Source organism: Marmota marmota, unplaced genomic scaffold (assembly GCF_001458135.2).
Source record: "Marmota marmota marmota unplaced genomic scaffold, marMar, whole genome shotgun sequence".
NCBI classification, from domain to species: domain Eukaryota; kingdom Metazoa; phylum Chordata; class Mammalia; order Rodentia; family Sciuridae; genus Marmota; species Marmota marmota.
In genome coordinates this window covers 40,863,685-40,879,587 of record NW_025999932.1, presented here as the reverse complement: position 1 = coordinate 40,879,587, position 15,903 = coordinate 40,863,685, and the positions used below count along the sequence as shown (strand labels likewise).

The following is a 15,903-nucleotide window of genomic DNA, read 5'->3' as shown; positions in this document are numbered from 1 at the left end:
TTATGAAAGATTTCTTCCATTCATTTTGGCAAACATTATGACGATTTAGCTTTCATAGTACTTCATGTGTAAGATGTGCATGTTTTCGGACTTATCTGATGTAATCTCCTCTTCTAAGAATAACATTCAGCAAGTCTTCCAGAAGTTTCATGCTCTGTTAAAGGAAGAGTTCAGTCCTGAAGACATCCAGATCATTGCTTGTCCTTCCATGGAACAGGTAAAGCACAGACTGAAAACCGTTAGTAGTTTTATGCCCCTTGTTTTTTTCACTACAGTAGGTAATATATTTGAGCAAACATGTTTTTAGTTTTAATTTTAAAAACTGCACACTGTTTTATTCTCATAAACAAGAATTCAAACTTTGAATTACTCTAACTTTTGGGGATGATTTTAGAGTTTTCAGTTGCATTTTAGTCCTTTCCAGTGGTGAAAATTGCTGTTTAAGACAAATGACCTTCTTGTGGAGGACTCAAATACTGGCATTTAATGTACTGAATCATTTTGTTCAGAATATTCATAATGTGAAAATTTCAGATAAAAATGAAAGTTATTTGAGAGATAAGAATAGATGCTTGAAGTATTTGTTTTTTCTTCTCTTCCTAAATTTATAAAAAATTGAATATAAAGTCCAGTTTGGGTTAGTTATCATTCATTTATTCAATTCAGCCAGCAGTTTTTTTTACCGAGTACCTGTTATGTATTAGGAGTGGCCTAGTGCTTGGGAGAATATTTATTTATGGTCTTAAGTTTAGTGTAATTTGGAAATTTAGTATATAGTAAGAACGAGAATGTTGAATAGAGGTAAAGCTGGGAGAGCTGGTGGAAGTGAGTAGAGACTGGGGAGAATGGGAACTTTTAAGGAGTTGAATAGGAGGAGAAAGCCGGAGGGTAGAGGAAAAGGTGCCGTTGGTGACACAGATCCATTTCTGTCATTTGTTAGTGTTGGTGTTCTGTTTTGCCATCATTGTCCCTGGACTTTAAGTGACTCAGGGGCCTGGATTTCATGATGGTGGTAGCTCCCCACACTTCCTCCAGAAGCTCAGGGCTCAGTAGCTATAAAAATCTTGGGCTTTTCTCCTCATTTTGTTTTTGAGGCTCTAGAGGACTTCTCTCAAGGGTGGTCCCACAGCAGAACTAACAGCCCTTCACCTTGCTTTTCAGTTGAACCTCCTGCTTTCGGTTTCTAAATAGCAGACTGGTTGGGCTGTACGTATCAGCGGTCTGTCTGGTGGGAACGGGATGAGAAGTCTTGCCTGCCAGGACACTGAGGATCCTACATGAAATGTCCCCAAGAACCTCAATGCGTGCTGCTCAGTGCTGACTACAGAAGGAAACAAAGTGTTTAGAGTTTGGTGTTTCCCTTTTAAAAACATCAAAATGCCAAAGATTAATTGGTGAGCAGTGATAGCTGCCTTATTTATGGTAACAAGAAATGTAAGTTTTTAAGACATAGCCATGGAGGGCTCACAGTGAAATGTTTCTTCACAAAAGTTGTGCAATAAAAATAGATTACAATAAGTAGTGCAAAGAACTTTACAGATATCCAGCTATCCAGAAAGCTGCTAAGGGTAAGGTTTGCTAATACGTGAAACACTGCAACACTTTTAACCACCCAGCATTCCACAGTGACTATTTTTTTACTTCCAGAAATCTTATTTCTATACTCTATTTAATGTAATATTTCTCCTGTCATTTTGAAGTTTAGTTGGGAGTATATTGGTTGCTTCTGAGAACGCATCTTGCTTTCCTGGGAATTCAGGGTGTTATCATTCTTCTTTTGATGTAAGGTGGTTAAAGATCAAGGATCTCGGGTAAGGCCTGCCATCTCTACTCCTTGAACTGCTTAGGTGCAGAGTGTTCAAAAGCAGGTAGCTGCAACCTCCTGGCGTAGATAGGTTTGGGATCTTTAATATGGGCTTCCCAGAGCCTCAGTGAGTATGAGGGAGCAGGAATTACCAGTGAGGTGTCTTAAATCTGGCACATAAAAATGAGAAGGGAAACTGGTGCATAGGATGAGTACCCTGTCTTAGGAGTGAAGCTTAGGGTTACAGCCTTCTGCACGCCACCTTCGATTCCAACCATTCTTTGAAATGTGAACACTTGTGTGTTTTCTATGCTATGCACCAGCCTTGAGGATCTCTAGCCCTGCTGCAGCGGGACATGTTATCAACACACACAAGGATACAAACACTGCCCACACTTTAGCACCACCATACCATATCAGGGATCACAAATTGTGCACATCTGTAAATGTTTCTACAAATTCCTTTTTGAATTTGGAGTTGGATTGGTTTTCTCTCTGCTGTTATAGGAAATGTAACCTGTTGTGGGGTTCAAAAAGAATTCTGAGTCATTTAAACTCTGGAGGTGGGACACTGCCGAGGATTCTGGAATGGGGCCAACGGCCTTGTGGTGCAGGTGGTGCGGCTGTAGCAGTGCTCCTTGTGCGCTTAAGGCAGGCTCTTGCACAGTGTGCGGGTGGTCTGCCTAAACTGATGTCTGTCGTTTGTAACAGGTCATCTGTTTTCAACCCTGTCAGAGGTAGAAATTGCTCGATAGAACTTACCACTCTTTATGTTTTGGGAAGGTAGAAGGAAAAAGGGTCCATATTCTTTCTTTGCCGTGAAATGAATGAATTAGGAAGATTGCATTTACTTCCACTTACTCTTTTAAATACATGTTTAATGAAACTGTAAAATATCCAGCTAGTGTATTATATGTACATTTGGTTTTTAAATAGCCTTTCCAAAGAAATGAGGGCATGATTATTGTACAGTACTATGACTGGTGTAGTTTGATGTACAGAGCAGATTTGTTCTTTGGGATAAAAATATTTAATGGCACTTTTTCTTGTGTTCTGATCTTTTGTTTCTGAAACACTCAAACACCTTACAAAGTGCTAAGTAGGTGATAGTGATCCAACTTGTTTGCTAAATGAATATTTGTTTAAATCTGTACAGTTTCAAGTGTTTACTTATACAAAGAGTGTACATACTTTCAAATAATTAATTTAAAATGCTTTATATTATTTGGCTAGAAATTGCTGTTTTTAATAAATGAATTTTTTTTAAAAAATAAAGATTTTTGCTTCCTACTTTTGTGCTTGTGTGTTTGGTATATATGTGGATCTTTTAAAAATTTTTGAGATAACTTACAGATTCATAAACAGTTGTAAGAAATAATAGCAATCTGTGTACCTTTTATCCAATTCCTCCCAACATTTTGCAAACTGTAGCATAGTATTACAGCCAGGATATTGGCATCAATACACTTTACCCATTTTACTCAGACTTCTCCAGTTTTATTTGTAGTATATGAATTTCTTTGACAAGATAAATCATTTTGAAAGGACATTTTTGAAGCATCTTAATACTTCCTTCGTTAAAAGATGTGCTAGTCAGCTTTGCATTACAGTTATCTGAGATAAAGCACTTATGAAGAGAAAAGGGTTATTTTTGGCTCACAGTTTTGGGGATCTCAGCCCATGATCAGTTGTCTCCATTGCTTTTGGCCTTTTGGTGAGGCAGCATGTCATGGAGGGAGAACAAAGATGCTCACCCCATGGTTAAGAAGCAAAAAAGAGGAGGAAAGGGCTGGGGCCCCCCTGTCCCCTTCAAGGGCTCACCCCGATGACCAGAAGACCTCTCATTAGTTCCCACCTATTAAAGGTTCCATTACCTCTCAGCGCCATGGGCTGGTTCCAAGCCTTGGGGGTCACTGTGGATTCAAACTAGCAAAAAAATTTTTTTTGTTTGTTTGCAAAGTGCCAATTTCCTGAGCACAGCCAGCAGAGATAATTGTATTAAAATTCAGTAGTGTTATAACTATATAATAAAAACAGGTTTGTGTTTTTTCTCTGGCTTAACAACCCCATATCTTTAAGTTCTCTTCTGTTGACTATCTTATAAGAAAGACTGAAGAGTCAACCTCGTTGACTTAAACCCTTAAAAAGAAGCTGTAGTAAAGGAACTGAAGATAATGAGAGATCCTTTTCAGAAAAGAGGGACTTTATTGCTTCCTCTCTGGGGCGCTTTGCTGTGTGGTTCTTTAGCTAACTTGTCTATACTGTGTTCTTGGGCATGAACCCCCGGAGAAAGGAAGCTGCTACTGAACGTGGGACAGTGGCATCCTGTTAAATAGTCATTTGTTAAATGTCCGTTTTTCCTTTTAGAATAAATGTGTTTTTTTTTTAAATAATAAGTGTGTTTTTAAAAACACATTTTGCAATTATACATATATGCTCACGAATGTTTGAATTTTATTGTAAAACATGCAAGTCTTTCATAAATTAGCCCTCAGAAGTAAACCATTGTTAGATGTTTGGAATGCAGCTTCCAGGTTTTTTCTATGCATGTTTTAAAATAATTTTTCTTACACGATTGGGCTCTTGAATACATTTTAATGAATTAAAGTAAGCTTTGTCAGTGTTACAGACACACACACTGTCTATTGCTGAACTATTTGAAAGTGAATTTTAGTCTTCATTAACAGTTTGTTCCTAAATATTTCAGTATCTACCTCCAAACAAGAATATTCTTTTACATAATCACAATAGCATTTTCACATCTTAAAAAAATTCAGGGGCTGGGGATGTAGCTCAGTGGTAGAGTACTTTCCTAATGTGAATAACGCCCTGGGTTCAATCCCCAGTGCTGCAAAAAATGAATAAGCGAAAAAATTGAGTATCTAGATTTCCGTTTTCCCAGTTACCCCCCACCACCACCCAAATCTCTTACGGCATTTTTAAAAGTCCAGGTTTACACATTTTTATTTGGTTTTCACTCTCTAGTCCCTTCTAATTTGTTTTTTGCTTGCTTGATTTCATGGCATTGACTTTTTGTTGTTTTTAAAGAGCTTGTTCTTTTCATTTTCTTCAAGAGACCAGTTACCTTATACAATGAACCATACCTGGATATTACTGAGTTTCCTCTTTAGTAAATTCAAAATACCTTAAAATTGCAGGATAAATATTTTTTTCAAATACATGGAACTTTAGCCAAAGTAGATATGTGTTGGGCTAAAAAGGAGGGAAAAAAGAAAAAAACCCTCAAATGGTCTATTGTAGTGGTCTCAGCACCAGGGGACATGTGGCAATGTCTGAAGACATTCATTTTGTCTTGATGGTGGGGGAGTGGTTATTTCTGGCTTCTTGTGGTTAGAGACCAGAGCTGCTAACCATCTCACGATGCCAGGACAGCTCCCAACAGGAAGAATTATCCAGCCCACAGTGTTAATAGTGCAGGGGTTGCAACACCCTGCTCCATGTGATGGCATCCCTCAAACCCCAGCATGTATGCTCCCCACACCTGGCCTGGTTACCCTTATACCTGACACACAATTCAATTTGCTTGAGGGGGTTTTTGTTTTGTTTTTTGCTAGCCCTTCTGCCATCAACCCAGTTTAGAAGCTCCATGGATACCCAGCACCTAGACCAGTGCCTGCGATAGGTACCTAATAAGCATCTGTTGAAGGAGCTAGTGCCCAAGTCACTCAGCATTCCCCACCCAGCCCATTCCTTCCAAGTCCTGCCTGTTCTCCACCCCCCATAGTTCTTTCCCTCCTTCCTTCTGTAGTTTCAGAGCAGTTGCCCTGGGCCAACTCTCATTTTCGTCTTTCTGGCTTGGAATATTGTAACATTCTTACTACAAGAGCCCAGTCCCCAGCGTGAGAGATGGCTACCTCCCATCCCCCTTGCTCCTGGAATAGAAAGCCTTGAACTCTGCCTGGTGCACAGGTTCAGCCGACCCTGTCTGCTGCCCCTCCTGAATCAGGATGAGAAGCAACAGAAGACGTCACTGTCTAACTTGAGCAGGAAAGGACTACCTTGGAAGGATGAAAAGGAGCTGTTGTCCCTCGTAATGCAGACCAGAGGCTGGAGAACCAGAGTGAGCACAGCATTGTTGGTTTTTTGTTGTTTTGTTTTTTGTTTTTTTGAGTAAAAGAGTTGGATTTCTTTCTTTTTTTTTCTTCCCACTGCTGTGGCAGGGCCTGGACTGGGCATTGCTGCCTCTGCTTTCATGTTGGCCAAGTTAACTCCCTGTGGTGTGTGGATCTTTCTGTCAGTCTGGTTTTCTATGCCTCCCCTGAGTACAGAAGCAGAGAACAGAGGGTCTTTTCTGTGCCAGAAAAGCAGAAGAAAAAGAAGGGGAGAGGGCGAGAGGGAACGGTGCTGTTTGCTGCTCTTTTATTTCTTGTGAATTTTCTCTTATTAACCAGGTAATAATGCACATTACATTTTCCCTGTTCTGATTATTGGTGTGGTTTCCACCTGGATCCTGAACCTTTTTGCTTTCCGGAATTGGAGGCAGGTGACTGCTGCCTATTAATTCTCACAAGGGAGAAACCCACCCCAAGAAGAGGAACAGGGTCAGGACAGGAAGGAAAAAATAAAACTTGTCCTAAATACCTTCAATGCCGTACCCTTGCCTGTCTGGCTCTCGGTGTCTCTGCACATGCCATTGCCTCTCCCTGGAACTCCTAGCATGCCTTGCTGGCCCCAACCCCATGTGCCTTCCACTCTTGGCAGATATCATGGGATCTCCATGTGTGGTTGGTGATGGGGCAGAGGAGGGTGGGGTGGTAAGGTTGCACTGGGGCTGAGTCTGAGATGGCTGGGGGCTTAGAACAATGTCCTGAGGCCCACTCAGGACCTTTAGTCTTTGATGGGTGATAAGTGCGTCAGTCAGCTTTCCATGGCTGTGACAACACACCAACTTATGAAGACAAACTTATTTTGGCTCATGGTTTCAGAGTCTTAATTTATGGTCACCTTGGACCTGTTTTTTGTACCAGTGGCAAGGTGAAAGAACATCACGGCACGAACATGTGGTGGAGCAGAGCTGCTCACCTTGTGTGACAGTGCAAGAAAGGTGAAATGATTGGGTTATGAGAGCCATAACCTAATCCGTGTGTTAATCCCCCGATAAGGATTAACTGGTGACTATAGGCAGGTAGGGTGTGGTTGGACGAGGTGGGTGCCTGGGGACGTGCTTTTGGGGTTTATAGCTTGTCCTTATTGGTCAGAGCTCTCTGTGATCCTCATGTTCTGAGCTGCTCTCCTCCACCACACACTTCCACCATGAAGTTCTGCCTCATCAGGCACTGAGGAATGCAGTTGGCTCTCTATGGACTGAGTCCTCTGAAACTGAGCCTCAAAATAAAAATTTCCTCTTCCTATTTTTCTTGTCAGTTCTTTTGGTCACAGTTGTGAAAAAGCTGACTCGGAAGTCCATGACTGTGGTACTTGGGTATCACTCTTCACAGTAGGGAGTGGCTAATTGTCAGACTGTACTGGGAATAGGGTTTTCCTATACTGACTTGGTTGAGGCTAGAGTTAAGGTCATCCTGGGAGTTGAGTATCCCAGGGATGTATAAAAGGCACCCTGGGGTGGGTTGGGGTTGCTCCTAGCTCAAGTTCACCTTTTCTCGACATGACCCATGCCCAGGCCTCATCTGGAGCTGTGGTTGCAAAATATAATCCCATATCCCTTACCACACTGGAGTGGAAAAAGGATGCCCAAGACCACTAGGGACTTTTGAGAATAATCGGCAGACAAACGTGTGAACTGAGGTCTGTTGGATGAGCCAGGTATCGAAAGATAGTATGCTCTCCTGTTCCCTGCAGGCCTCCTGGGCTCCAATCCCTCCTGAGACCCATTGCATCTTCTATTTGGATCACTGTTCTACCAGGTTCACATTTCCCTTTTTGTTTTAGCTACTGAGTTGATGACTATTAAATGACCAAAAGGGTCCTAGGTATTGGAGTTGACATGTGGGTCCTTTTGAATACCAAGTTGACTCCTAGTTTGGGGAACCAGGTGCAGGCTGGCTTTGGTTTTCCATGTGGGTTTCCTCTCCTGTGATGGGGTGGGTGGTCAAGGGTGTGTGTGTGAGGAGGTCAGAGCCTCCAGGCTCAGTGCAAAAGCATGGGGACCAGGAGCTGAGCCACCTCCATCCTTCACTCTTTCAGCTGAGGACCAGGGCACTGTGTTCCATGGTATTACCCAGATTCTCCTAAGTCAGGAGGAGTGGCTGGACTCCTGGAGGTGGGTACATGCTTTGTGCTGAGGCAGCTGGGAGGCTGGGATTGGCCTCCAAGCTCCCTGAGGGAGAGGGGGAGGAAGAGACCCTGCAACAAAGTAGAATAAGGGTAGTAGTATCTGGAGTGGCCTGGTTGTTATTGAGATGCCTGGAATGGGGAGTCCAATAAAAAAAGTGCTATCACCAGAGTGATGTCACTTTGTAGTTAGGTAGATCAGAATGCCAGTCTTCACTGTCACTTACTAGTGTGTGATCCTGGGTAAGTCATTTAACCTCTGTGAACACCAGTGTCATCAAGAAAACACTCTTTGTCACAAGCCACGTGGGATGGAACTTGCAAAAGTGTAGTGCTCAGCACCAGGGACCCACCTCCTTCGTGCTACATGCTTGGTCCATGGTGGTAAGTGTCATGACCAGGAAGGCCCAAGAAAGCTGGGTGGGGCTATCCCTGTAGACCAAGGGAAATGCAGACCCCCCAACCTTACTAAGAGATGCATACTGGACAGATACCTCCCTGGAACTGCCCAGGTATAAAGGGAAGGGCCCGGTGACAGTAATTAGAGACACTCACTGACTGGTGTCTAATGGCCAGACCCTATTCTAGGGTTGCTACATGCAATAAGTTCTTCACTACTCCCCACTCTAGTGGTAGATACTGTTTCTAGATCCATTTTACAGATGTGGAAACTGAGGCATAAAGTTACTTGACCCAGGGCACACAGCCAATAAGGGGCAGAGCTGGACAGTCTATCCTGAGTCAAGGCAGGTAATGAACTACAAAAGAATTTCTGGATGGCAGTGACTGGTAGGAGCATGCAGAGTGGGTGTGGATGTGTATTGCTTACTGACATGACAGTGTGCTCCCAAAGCTGTCAGGTTTTGACTAGGAGATCTTCTCTGTGCCCAGCCCCATACTGTCAGTCCCTCAAAGCTTGCTTTCATTCTTGTTTTTTTTTTTTTTTTCTCTTACCAAGGAACTGTAACAGGTCCCAAATTACAAACCAACTCTCAAAGACATAATAGATAGATCTGGGGACTTTCCTGAAGCTCTTCAGGATTCCCCCTTCCCAAGACATTCAGTGGATGATGTATAAGGCCTGAGAGAATTTGGTGACTGCCCTACAAACAGAATCGAGATCTCTTCTTCTTGGTTCCTAAAGCCATGAGACACATCTTGGAGGCCTCTGTGAAGTTTTTCAAATCAGACATGGTCAGCAAGTTCAGGATCCTAATCATTTTTCCCAGAAGGATCTGGACCTTCCGAGCTGTTGTGCCAGGATCTACCTCCAGGATTGTTTTCTCCTTCAGGTCTTGCAGCACCTCTGAGTTTATGAACTGTGGGATTCACAGAAGGCCAGGTGACATTAGTGCCTCTGCAGTCCTGCCACCCCCTTGGAACCTCCACCCTCGGGACTGATCTATCTCCCCAGTACTGCCACCCGTGGCCTTTCTGATGTTCACCAAACACACTCACTTGGCCTGTGCCTATGGCCACTTGGACCATGGTGATGCGGGTGGCAACCACATGTCAGCCTGACCCCAAACCAGAGAGAAACCAGCTCTTGTGCCCTGGACTGGCCTGCCTTCCAAAGGCTGCACTCTCCAGGGCCAGTGTCTGCCAGTGAGCCCGACTCCACCACAGGCTCACTGGGAGTGTATCCGGGTTTTGTTGGAATGAGGCCTTGCCCCAGTGAGGACACTTCAGTGTCCATTTCTGCCTTGGGTTGTGGCTTGTCGAAAGCTGATAAAGAGACTCCTGGAGGGAGAATAACACCAATATGTTCTACTTCTATGAGGCTGATGAAATGTTTTCATGCAAAGTGTCTTACTTAAGCCATATAACAACCCGCGTCTCTTCAGAAGACGGTGGGCTCAAACAAGAAGCTAACATCACCCAGGAAGTAGAGAGGTGGGTGTAGAAGGGCAAGTTCTTCTTGGGGCCTCCTGGCTGCCCAACTCGGGCCCCAGCTCTGTCTCCTTCCTTTTGCTCTAACAAGTTACATTTGTGCTGACTTGCTTCTTCTGCACCCCTCCACTGGGGCAGCTCCCCAAGGGTACCTCAGCTCCCTGGGCCTGTTAGGCCTCCCAGTCTCCACCCTTTCTGGTTAGTCCTCCTTTCATGGCTCTCTTCCCTCAGGGAAACCCACCACCATTTGAAGGCCTTCATGCCCTCTCCAGCCTGGGGTGGCTCTTCTTCAGCTTGCAGCTACTGTGCAATGGATGTGAGTGGGTGACCCAGGACAGCAGCGCTGGCCTCCTCTTTTGGGGGGAGGCTGCTCAGGGGAATCCAGAATAGGCAAGGATGTTGTGACATCATTACTTAGCCTGCAAAATGGCGGGCTCTGCCAGGAAGGGAACCGGGGTGACCAGCTGGCCAGGCCTGTTTGGAACTTTGCCAGTTTTAGCACTCAAAGTCTAATGTCCTGGGAAACTCCTTGGTCCTGGCAAATGGGTGACTGGTCACCCTAAACCTACCATGTTCCCTCCTTTCCTCTCAAATTATATTTGGGCAGTTTAAATTTGCTACAGTCTGCTGTTGGGCTGCTTTTCCATCTGCTTCACCTCCAAGGAGACATGTCTGTCTCTCTATCTCCCTGGTGATTGGACTTCTGGAGGCCTGTGTGCCTCCCCGGTGGGATCTGTGAACAGAGCCCTCCATGTGGAATGGGGAAGGGGAGCTGGAGCAAGAACAGGGTCTTGTTAAGATCTCACTGGAGGTACTAAGGACCCCCTTATTCCCCTGATGCCTCTAGTCCTCAGAAAGGATCTCAAGAGCCCATCTTCTACAGTTAGAAATCCAGGGGACTAGACTCACCATTTATGGGGGGCTTAATTACATCATCCCAAAAGATCCGCCCAAGACCTAATCCCTTGCTCCCACACCTGTGAATGTAGCCTTGTTTAGAAATACCGTATTTTACTATTATATCCTGAGTAATTAAGGATCTTGGGGTGGGATTTTCTTGGATTTAGGATGGGTCCTAATTGCAATGACTGCTGTCCACATAAGAGAAAGGAGAAGAGATCTTTTCACACAGACACACAGAGGGGATGGCGGGTGAGGATGGAGTCAGAGGATGCAGCCACAAGTGAACACCAGGAGTCCCCAGCAGCTAGAGAAACACAAGAGCATCCTCCATCAAAGCCTTTGGACATTGGTGCCCCCACTGACATCCTCATGTTCCACTTTTATCCCCCAGAACTGAGAGACAATAAGCTTTTGGAGTTTTAAGTTTCCCAATTTGTGTCACTCATCCAGCAGCTCTGGGAGAGAGTAAACCACCGCTGCTTTCCTGCCTGGCCTGCGAGGGCGCGACAGACTTTCAGGTGACCATTTGTTTTGGGGCGAGTGTGTTGGGGGAGGAGAGAACAGACCCCCCTTGTCTCTGGCCCTGCCATCTGACTGGGCTGCTGGGAGCGTCGAGTGAGGTGATGCCTCCTGACATCTTGTTTTCTCAGTGGGTTCTTGAGAGGTTGGTTTCCGCCCTTCTCACGCTCATGGTGCTGGAAAATTATCAGAGAAGCGTGTGCATATGGGTAAGCACCAGGTGAGTGAGGGTGGCCGTGTCTTTCTATGGGTTAGTGTGACACAGAGGTGGCCCTGAGGCCCATGGCACGGCCGGGCCAAGCCAGCTGCAGCCTGTGTGCAGGTAGAAAAACCACCCAACAGAGGGTGGGGGCAGTGGAGAACTTACCTTGAACTTGGTGCCCAGGTTTAAACAAAACTGCTTCTGTCGGTGGAGAAAGCTGAAGATGATCTTGTCCTGGCTTCTTATGTGCACCTGGATGTAGCTGTTGATTTTCAAGGAGATGGGCTGGAAAGGGGGCACGTGGACGTGGACCTGCAGATTCCACCAGTTCCAGGCCTTCTGGTTTTTGCCCTTGGGGAAGTAGTAGCCCAGGCTGCTGCTCAGGCTTGACCTAGAGGAGAAGGTGCATCAGGAGCTGCAGCCAAGCCCTGCAGACTGGGGAACGGCCCCCCTGTGCGAGAGCAGGGCTCGGCCCCTCTCTTCCTCTCTCTCCTGCCTTTTCCCTTTCTTCCTGGGCCACAGAAATGCCCACAGGGTCTTGGCGGGCAGGAGGGCAGGAGAGGTTCCAACAAATAAAGACCCAAGAGCAGGAGCTGCCATCAGCCCCCGCATACCCTCTGCTCAGCCTTGCTTGCTGGCTCTTGCCCCCTGCCTTTGGACAATGGTGACCGACATTTCTTCCAGGGCCCCCTGCACCCTTTATCTCCTTCCACGCTCTTCTCTCCGGAAAGCTCTCCCACCTTACACGACACAGCTGGCACTGCTCACTAAGTCTCAGCTGGACCAGCCCCTCCGGTTCTCTCCAGGACTCTGCAGGCCCACCCCTTGTCAGTTTCCTGCATAGTTTCTGTCCTCACTGTTCATGGTAGTTATGTTCTGTAAAGTCACTGATTTAGGAAATACTGGACCCATAGCCCCTCAGGAAGACTGTGCTGTACACAAGTAGACACCCACGTATCTACAGGGGACACATGCTGAGATCCCGGGGGACGCCTGGAAATGCAGGTGGCTCCTGAGCCTTGTGCACATTTTTTTCCTATACATATTTACTGAGGATCAATTTTAATTTATAAATTAGGTATAGTAAGAGATTAACAACAAAAACTAATAATAAAATAGTACAATTAAGACAACTTATTGTAATAAGTTATGTGAATGTGATCTCTCTCTCTCTCTCTCTCTCTCTCTCTCAAAATATCATATTATACTATACTCACCCTCTTCTCCTCCATGGTTGACTGCAACTGCAGAAAGCGAAACTGCAGAGAAGGGGGCTCTACTGTACACACCCGCCTCACAAAACATGATATCGTAGATCCTAAAAACAACCCATCCTGCAAAATTCTGTTTTCTTTATTTTACTAAAAGAAAACAAGGCTGGGAAACGTCAAGTGATTTGTCTGAGGCCACTCCACTAACTAGGGTCAGAGCTGAGCCACACCCTGGCCACTGGCCCGGGAGCTGGAGGTTCCTGGACCGTCGTGCTGCCCTGCTCCCATTTTCTGTGCCCTCTGGTCATTTCTGGGTGAAAACTGAGACGAGGAGGCAGAGTGACCCCCACCCACCCACTCACTTTAGCTGAGAATGTGCACATTCAGCAACTCAAATTTTCTGCAGCTCTGCATGTCCTTGACCATGTGACGTGTGTATAAGCACATATTGTCCCAAGGAGCGATAGGGTCTATTGGCTAATTCAGTACTTAGTGACTTTATGGACCCAAACTGCCACAAATAGTAAATGTAACCTCCTGAAGGGTGGGGACCCTGCTGAATTCTCACTGCCCAGCCCTATGCAAGCACATACATGGATAGGTGTCAAATGAGTGGATGTTGCGTTGGAGGGTGGGTTGGAGGTGGGTTCCCCCCTCACCCATCCTTACTCTCTAGGGACTGCCTAACTTTCAAACCATCCTTTCTTGACCTTTCAGCCTAACCTCCCTCCTCCTCCAATATTCTTCTTGTTCTGCCTTTTGCTTTTTGAACCTCACCAGGGCTGTCCCTGGAATCAATGCCATTGGGGCTGCAATATCTCCGAGGAATGGAAGGAAGTGGGAAAGTAATGCCAAGACCCAAGTTAGGAGAAGGTAGATTTTTTGTTTGTTTGTTTTATTTTTAGGACCAGGGATTGAATCCAAGGGTACTTAACCACAGAGCCAAATCTCCAGCCCTCTTTATGTTTTTTATTTAGAGACTGGGTCTGGCTGAGTTGCTTAGGACCTCACTAATTTGCTGAGGCTGGCTTTGCACTTGGGAATCCTCCTGCCTCAGCCTCCCAAGCTGCTGGAATTACAGGTGTGCTCTACCTACCGTGCCAGTACTCTTTAATCTTTTAAGGGGCTCCCCAAAGCTCTAGGGTTAGCGACTTTAGGCTAAGACTTCCAGAGACAGATCTAGAACAGCCAGAGGTGGTCAGAATTTGGATGCTCCTGAAGTGGAGGCCCTGTACCATGGAGAAGGCAGACTATGCCCACATGGACCCTGAGTTTAGGTGGGTCTGTCCCTTTGCTGTTTGGGAACCCTGAAGCCTGGGGGAAGCCTGGTCTGAGACTGGGGACCACGTTGGGGATGAGGCTGGGTTTTAGTTTCCACACACTTGGCAAATCACAGCTCATTTCTTCTACCCTCCCTGAGGAAATGGAAATCAAAAAATGACTCAAGAAGTACTCAGTCCTCAAACAGCTCAGCTCTAGATCCTGCCCTGTGTCCGAGGCACCACAAGAAGTTTCCTTCCAGTGTAAAGGCTACAGAGATGTACAGAAGTTCCTGGAGGCTAGGGTTGGGGTCCTGGGCCAGCAGCTTTGTGTTCCCAAATGAGTCAGAAGATCTTGCTCAAAATCTCCTTGTGACCATGGGACACAGTCCTGCTGAAGAATTCTCTCAGGGACTGGACCGACTCGCTATGGGCCACATTTTTCTGTGGTGCAGATGTCCCTAGGAAAGAAACCAACTTAGAGGGTGGAGGGACCCATTTGGGAAGAGGGTCTGGCCCTGTGGTGTGTCTTTTTGGGGTTATGAGTGGGTGGGGAATAGTCTGTCTCTCATCTGGAGGCCTGCTGAGGGGCTTAGTGATCCGTCCACCACCAAGAGAAAGGGCAAGAACAGTACCAGGAACAACACTGAGGGGCTTCTCCTCGTGTAGGACAGCCAGGAGAAAGAAGGGAGAGGCAGGAGCTGCCGGCGAGCAGGCAGAGGAACCAGGCAAGAGTCAAGGGCTTGCTGGGTGTGCTGGATCCTGGCCTGTGGCCCCATGGCCTAGACACTGCAAGCGCCATTTGCCAGTGAGTGCGAAGCCCATTCCTACTCTGACCAGTTAGCTTTGAATGCCAGGAAGCCTCCCAGTTCTTAGCTGCCCTATTTTCTCCTTTGAGGAGGAGCACAGAGTCAGAAGGGGAAGCTGCTGGGATTTCTCCAGCTCTTGGTAGCACTTGAGTGCGGGTTAGCCTGGGTTTCGAAGATCTTTAAAGAGCAAACAGGAAGCAGGTCCCAAGGAGAGAGATGGGAGATGAGGAGTTAGGGATGGCTGGGTGGTGGACTGGCTATGAGGCCAGGGCCTGAGACTTCGGAACCAGGCTCCTCTGGAGAAGGAGGGACTTTAAAGCACTGGCTGCTGCTGTTCCCCCACGAAGTTGAGACCTTGGCAACCATACTCATCTAAGCCCCAGAATCATCTGGAAGCACTTAGAGAGTGCAGACTCCCAGGTCCCACTCCAGACCCACAGAACCAGAATCTTGGGGAGAGGACCTGTCCTGACCCAGCTCTGAATATCATCTGTCCCCTTGGGTTTTGATGGGCTTTGAGGTTCAGAGATAGAGATGTGATCTCTCTTTTATACCTAATTTGATGACTTTAAAAAAATGCTTTTTAAAGGTTGAGTCAAAATGCCATAAAACTTCTTGCCTATAGTTTTATGTATGACATGGGACAAGTGACTTATCATTTTCTGAACCCAAGTTTCTTTTTTATTTGTTAAACAATTATTTTATTTATTTATTTTTATGCAGTGCTAAGGATCAAAACCAGTACCTCACACATGCTAGGCACGTGCTCTGCCATGGAGCTATAGCCCCAGCACTAAGTTTCTTCATTAATATAATAAAAGTAGTTGCTAGATTTCTCCAAGTTCTCTTCTGGTCCTCCAAATGCATGCTGTTAGGGAGAAGAGGCCCAGCTGCACACTGCCAGATACAACCATCACCAGAACTGGGAACTTCAAGAACTAAGTTTGATTCTAATGAAATATTTAGAAGTTGACTTTTTCACTGTGGATTCTGTATGCAACACAATATCTCCAAAGCTGTCAGCAGCTCCTGGACCTGCCACCCGCCCCCCCCC

General features: G+C 45.9%; 2 protein-coding genes across 2 annotated transcripts in view; one reads left to right on the top strand and one right to left on the bottom strand.

Annotated features, from left to right (window-relative positions):
* Positions 1-3,094, top strand: part of Cog3 (component of oligomeric golgi complex 3) — a 50,868-nt gene extending 47,774 nt beyond the window's left edge. Inside the window, exons 22-23 of the mRNA XM_015484302.2 lie at positions 119-217; positions 1,162-3,094. Coding sequence (XP_015339788.1) covers positions 119-217; positions 1,162-1,191 — 129 coding nt within the window. The 3' untranslated portion in view covers positions 1,192-3,094. The remainder of the gene's footprint in view (positions 1-118; positions 218-1,161) is intronic.
* A 4,939-nt stretch (positions 3,095-8,033) lies between these two features.
* Positions 8,034-15,903, bottom strand: part of Erich6b (glutamate rich 6B) — a 43,393-nt gene continuing 35,523 nt past the window's right edge. The window contains exons 8-9 of the mRNA XM_048800557.1: positions 11,736-11,961; positions 8,034-9,375 (exon numbers count right to left, since the gene is read on the bottom strand). Coding sequence (XP_048656514.1) covers positions 9,160-9,375; positions 11,736-11,961 — 442 coding nt within the window. The 3' untranslated portion in view covers positions 8,034-9,159. The remainder of the gene's footprint in view (positions 9,376-11,735; positions 11,962-15,903) is intronic.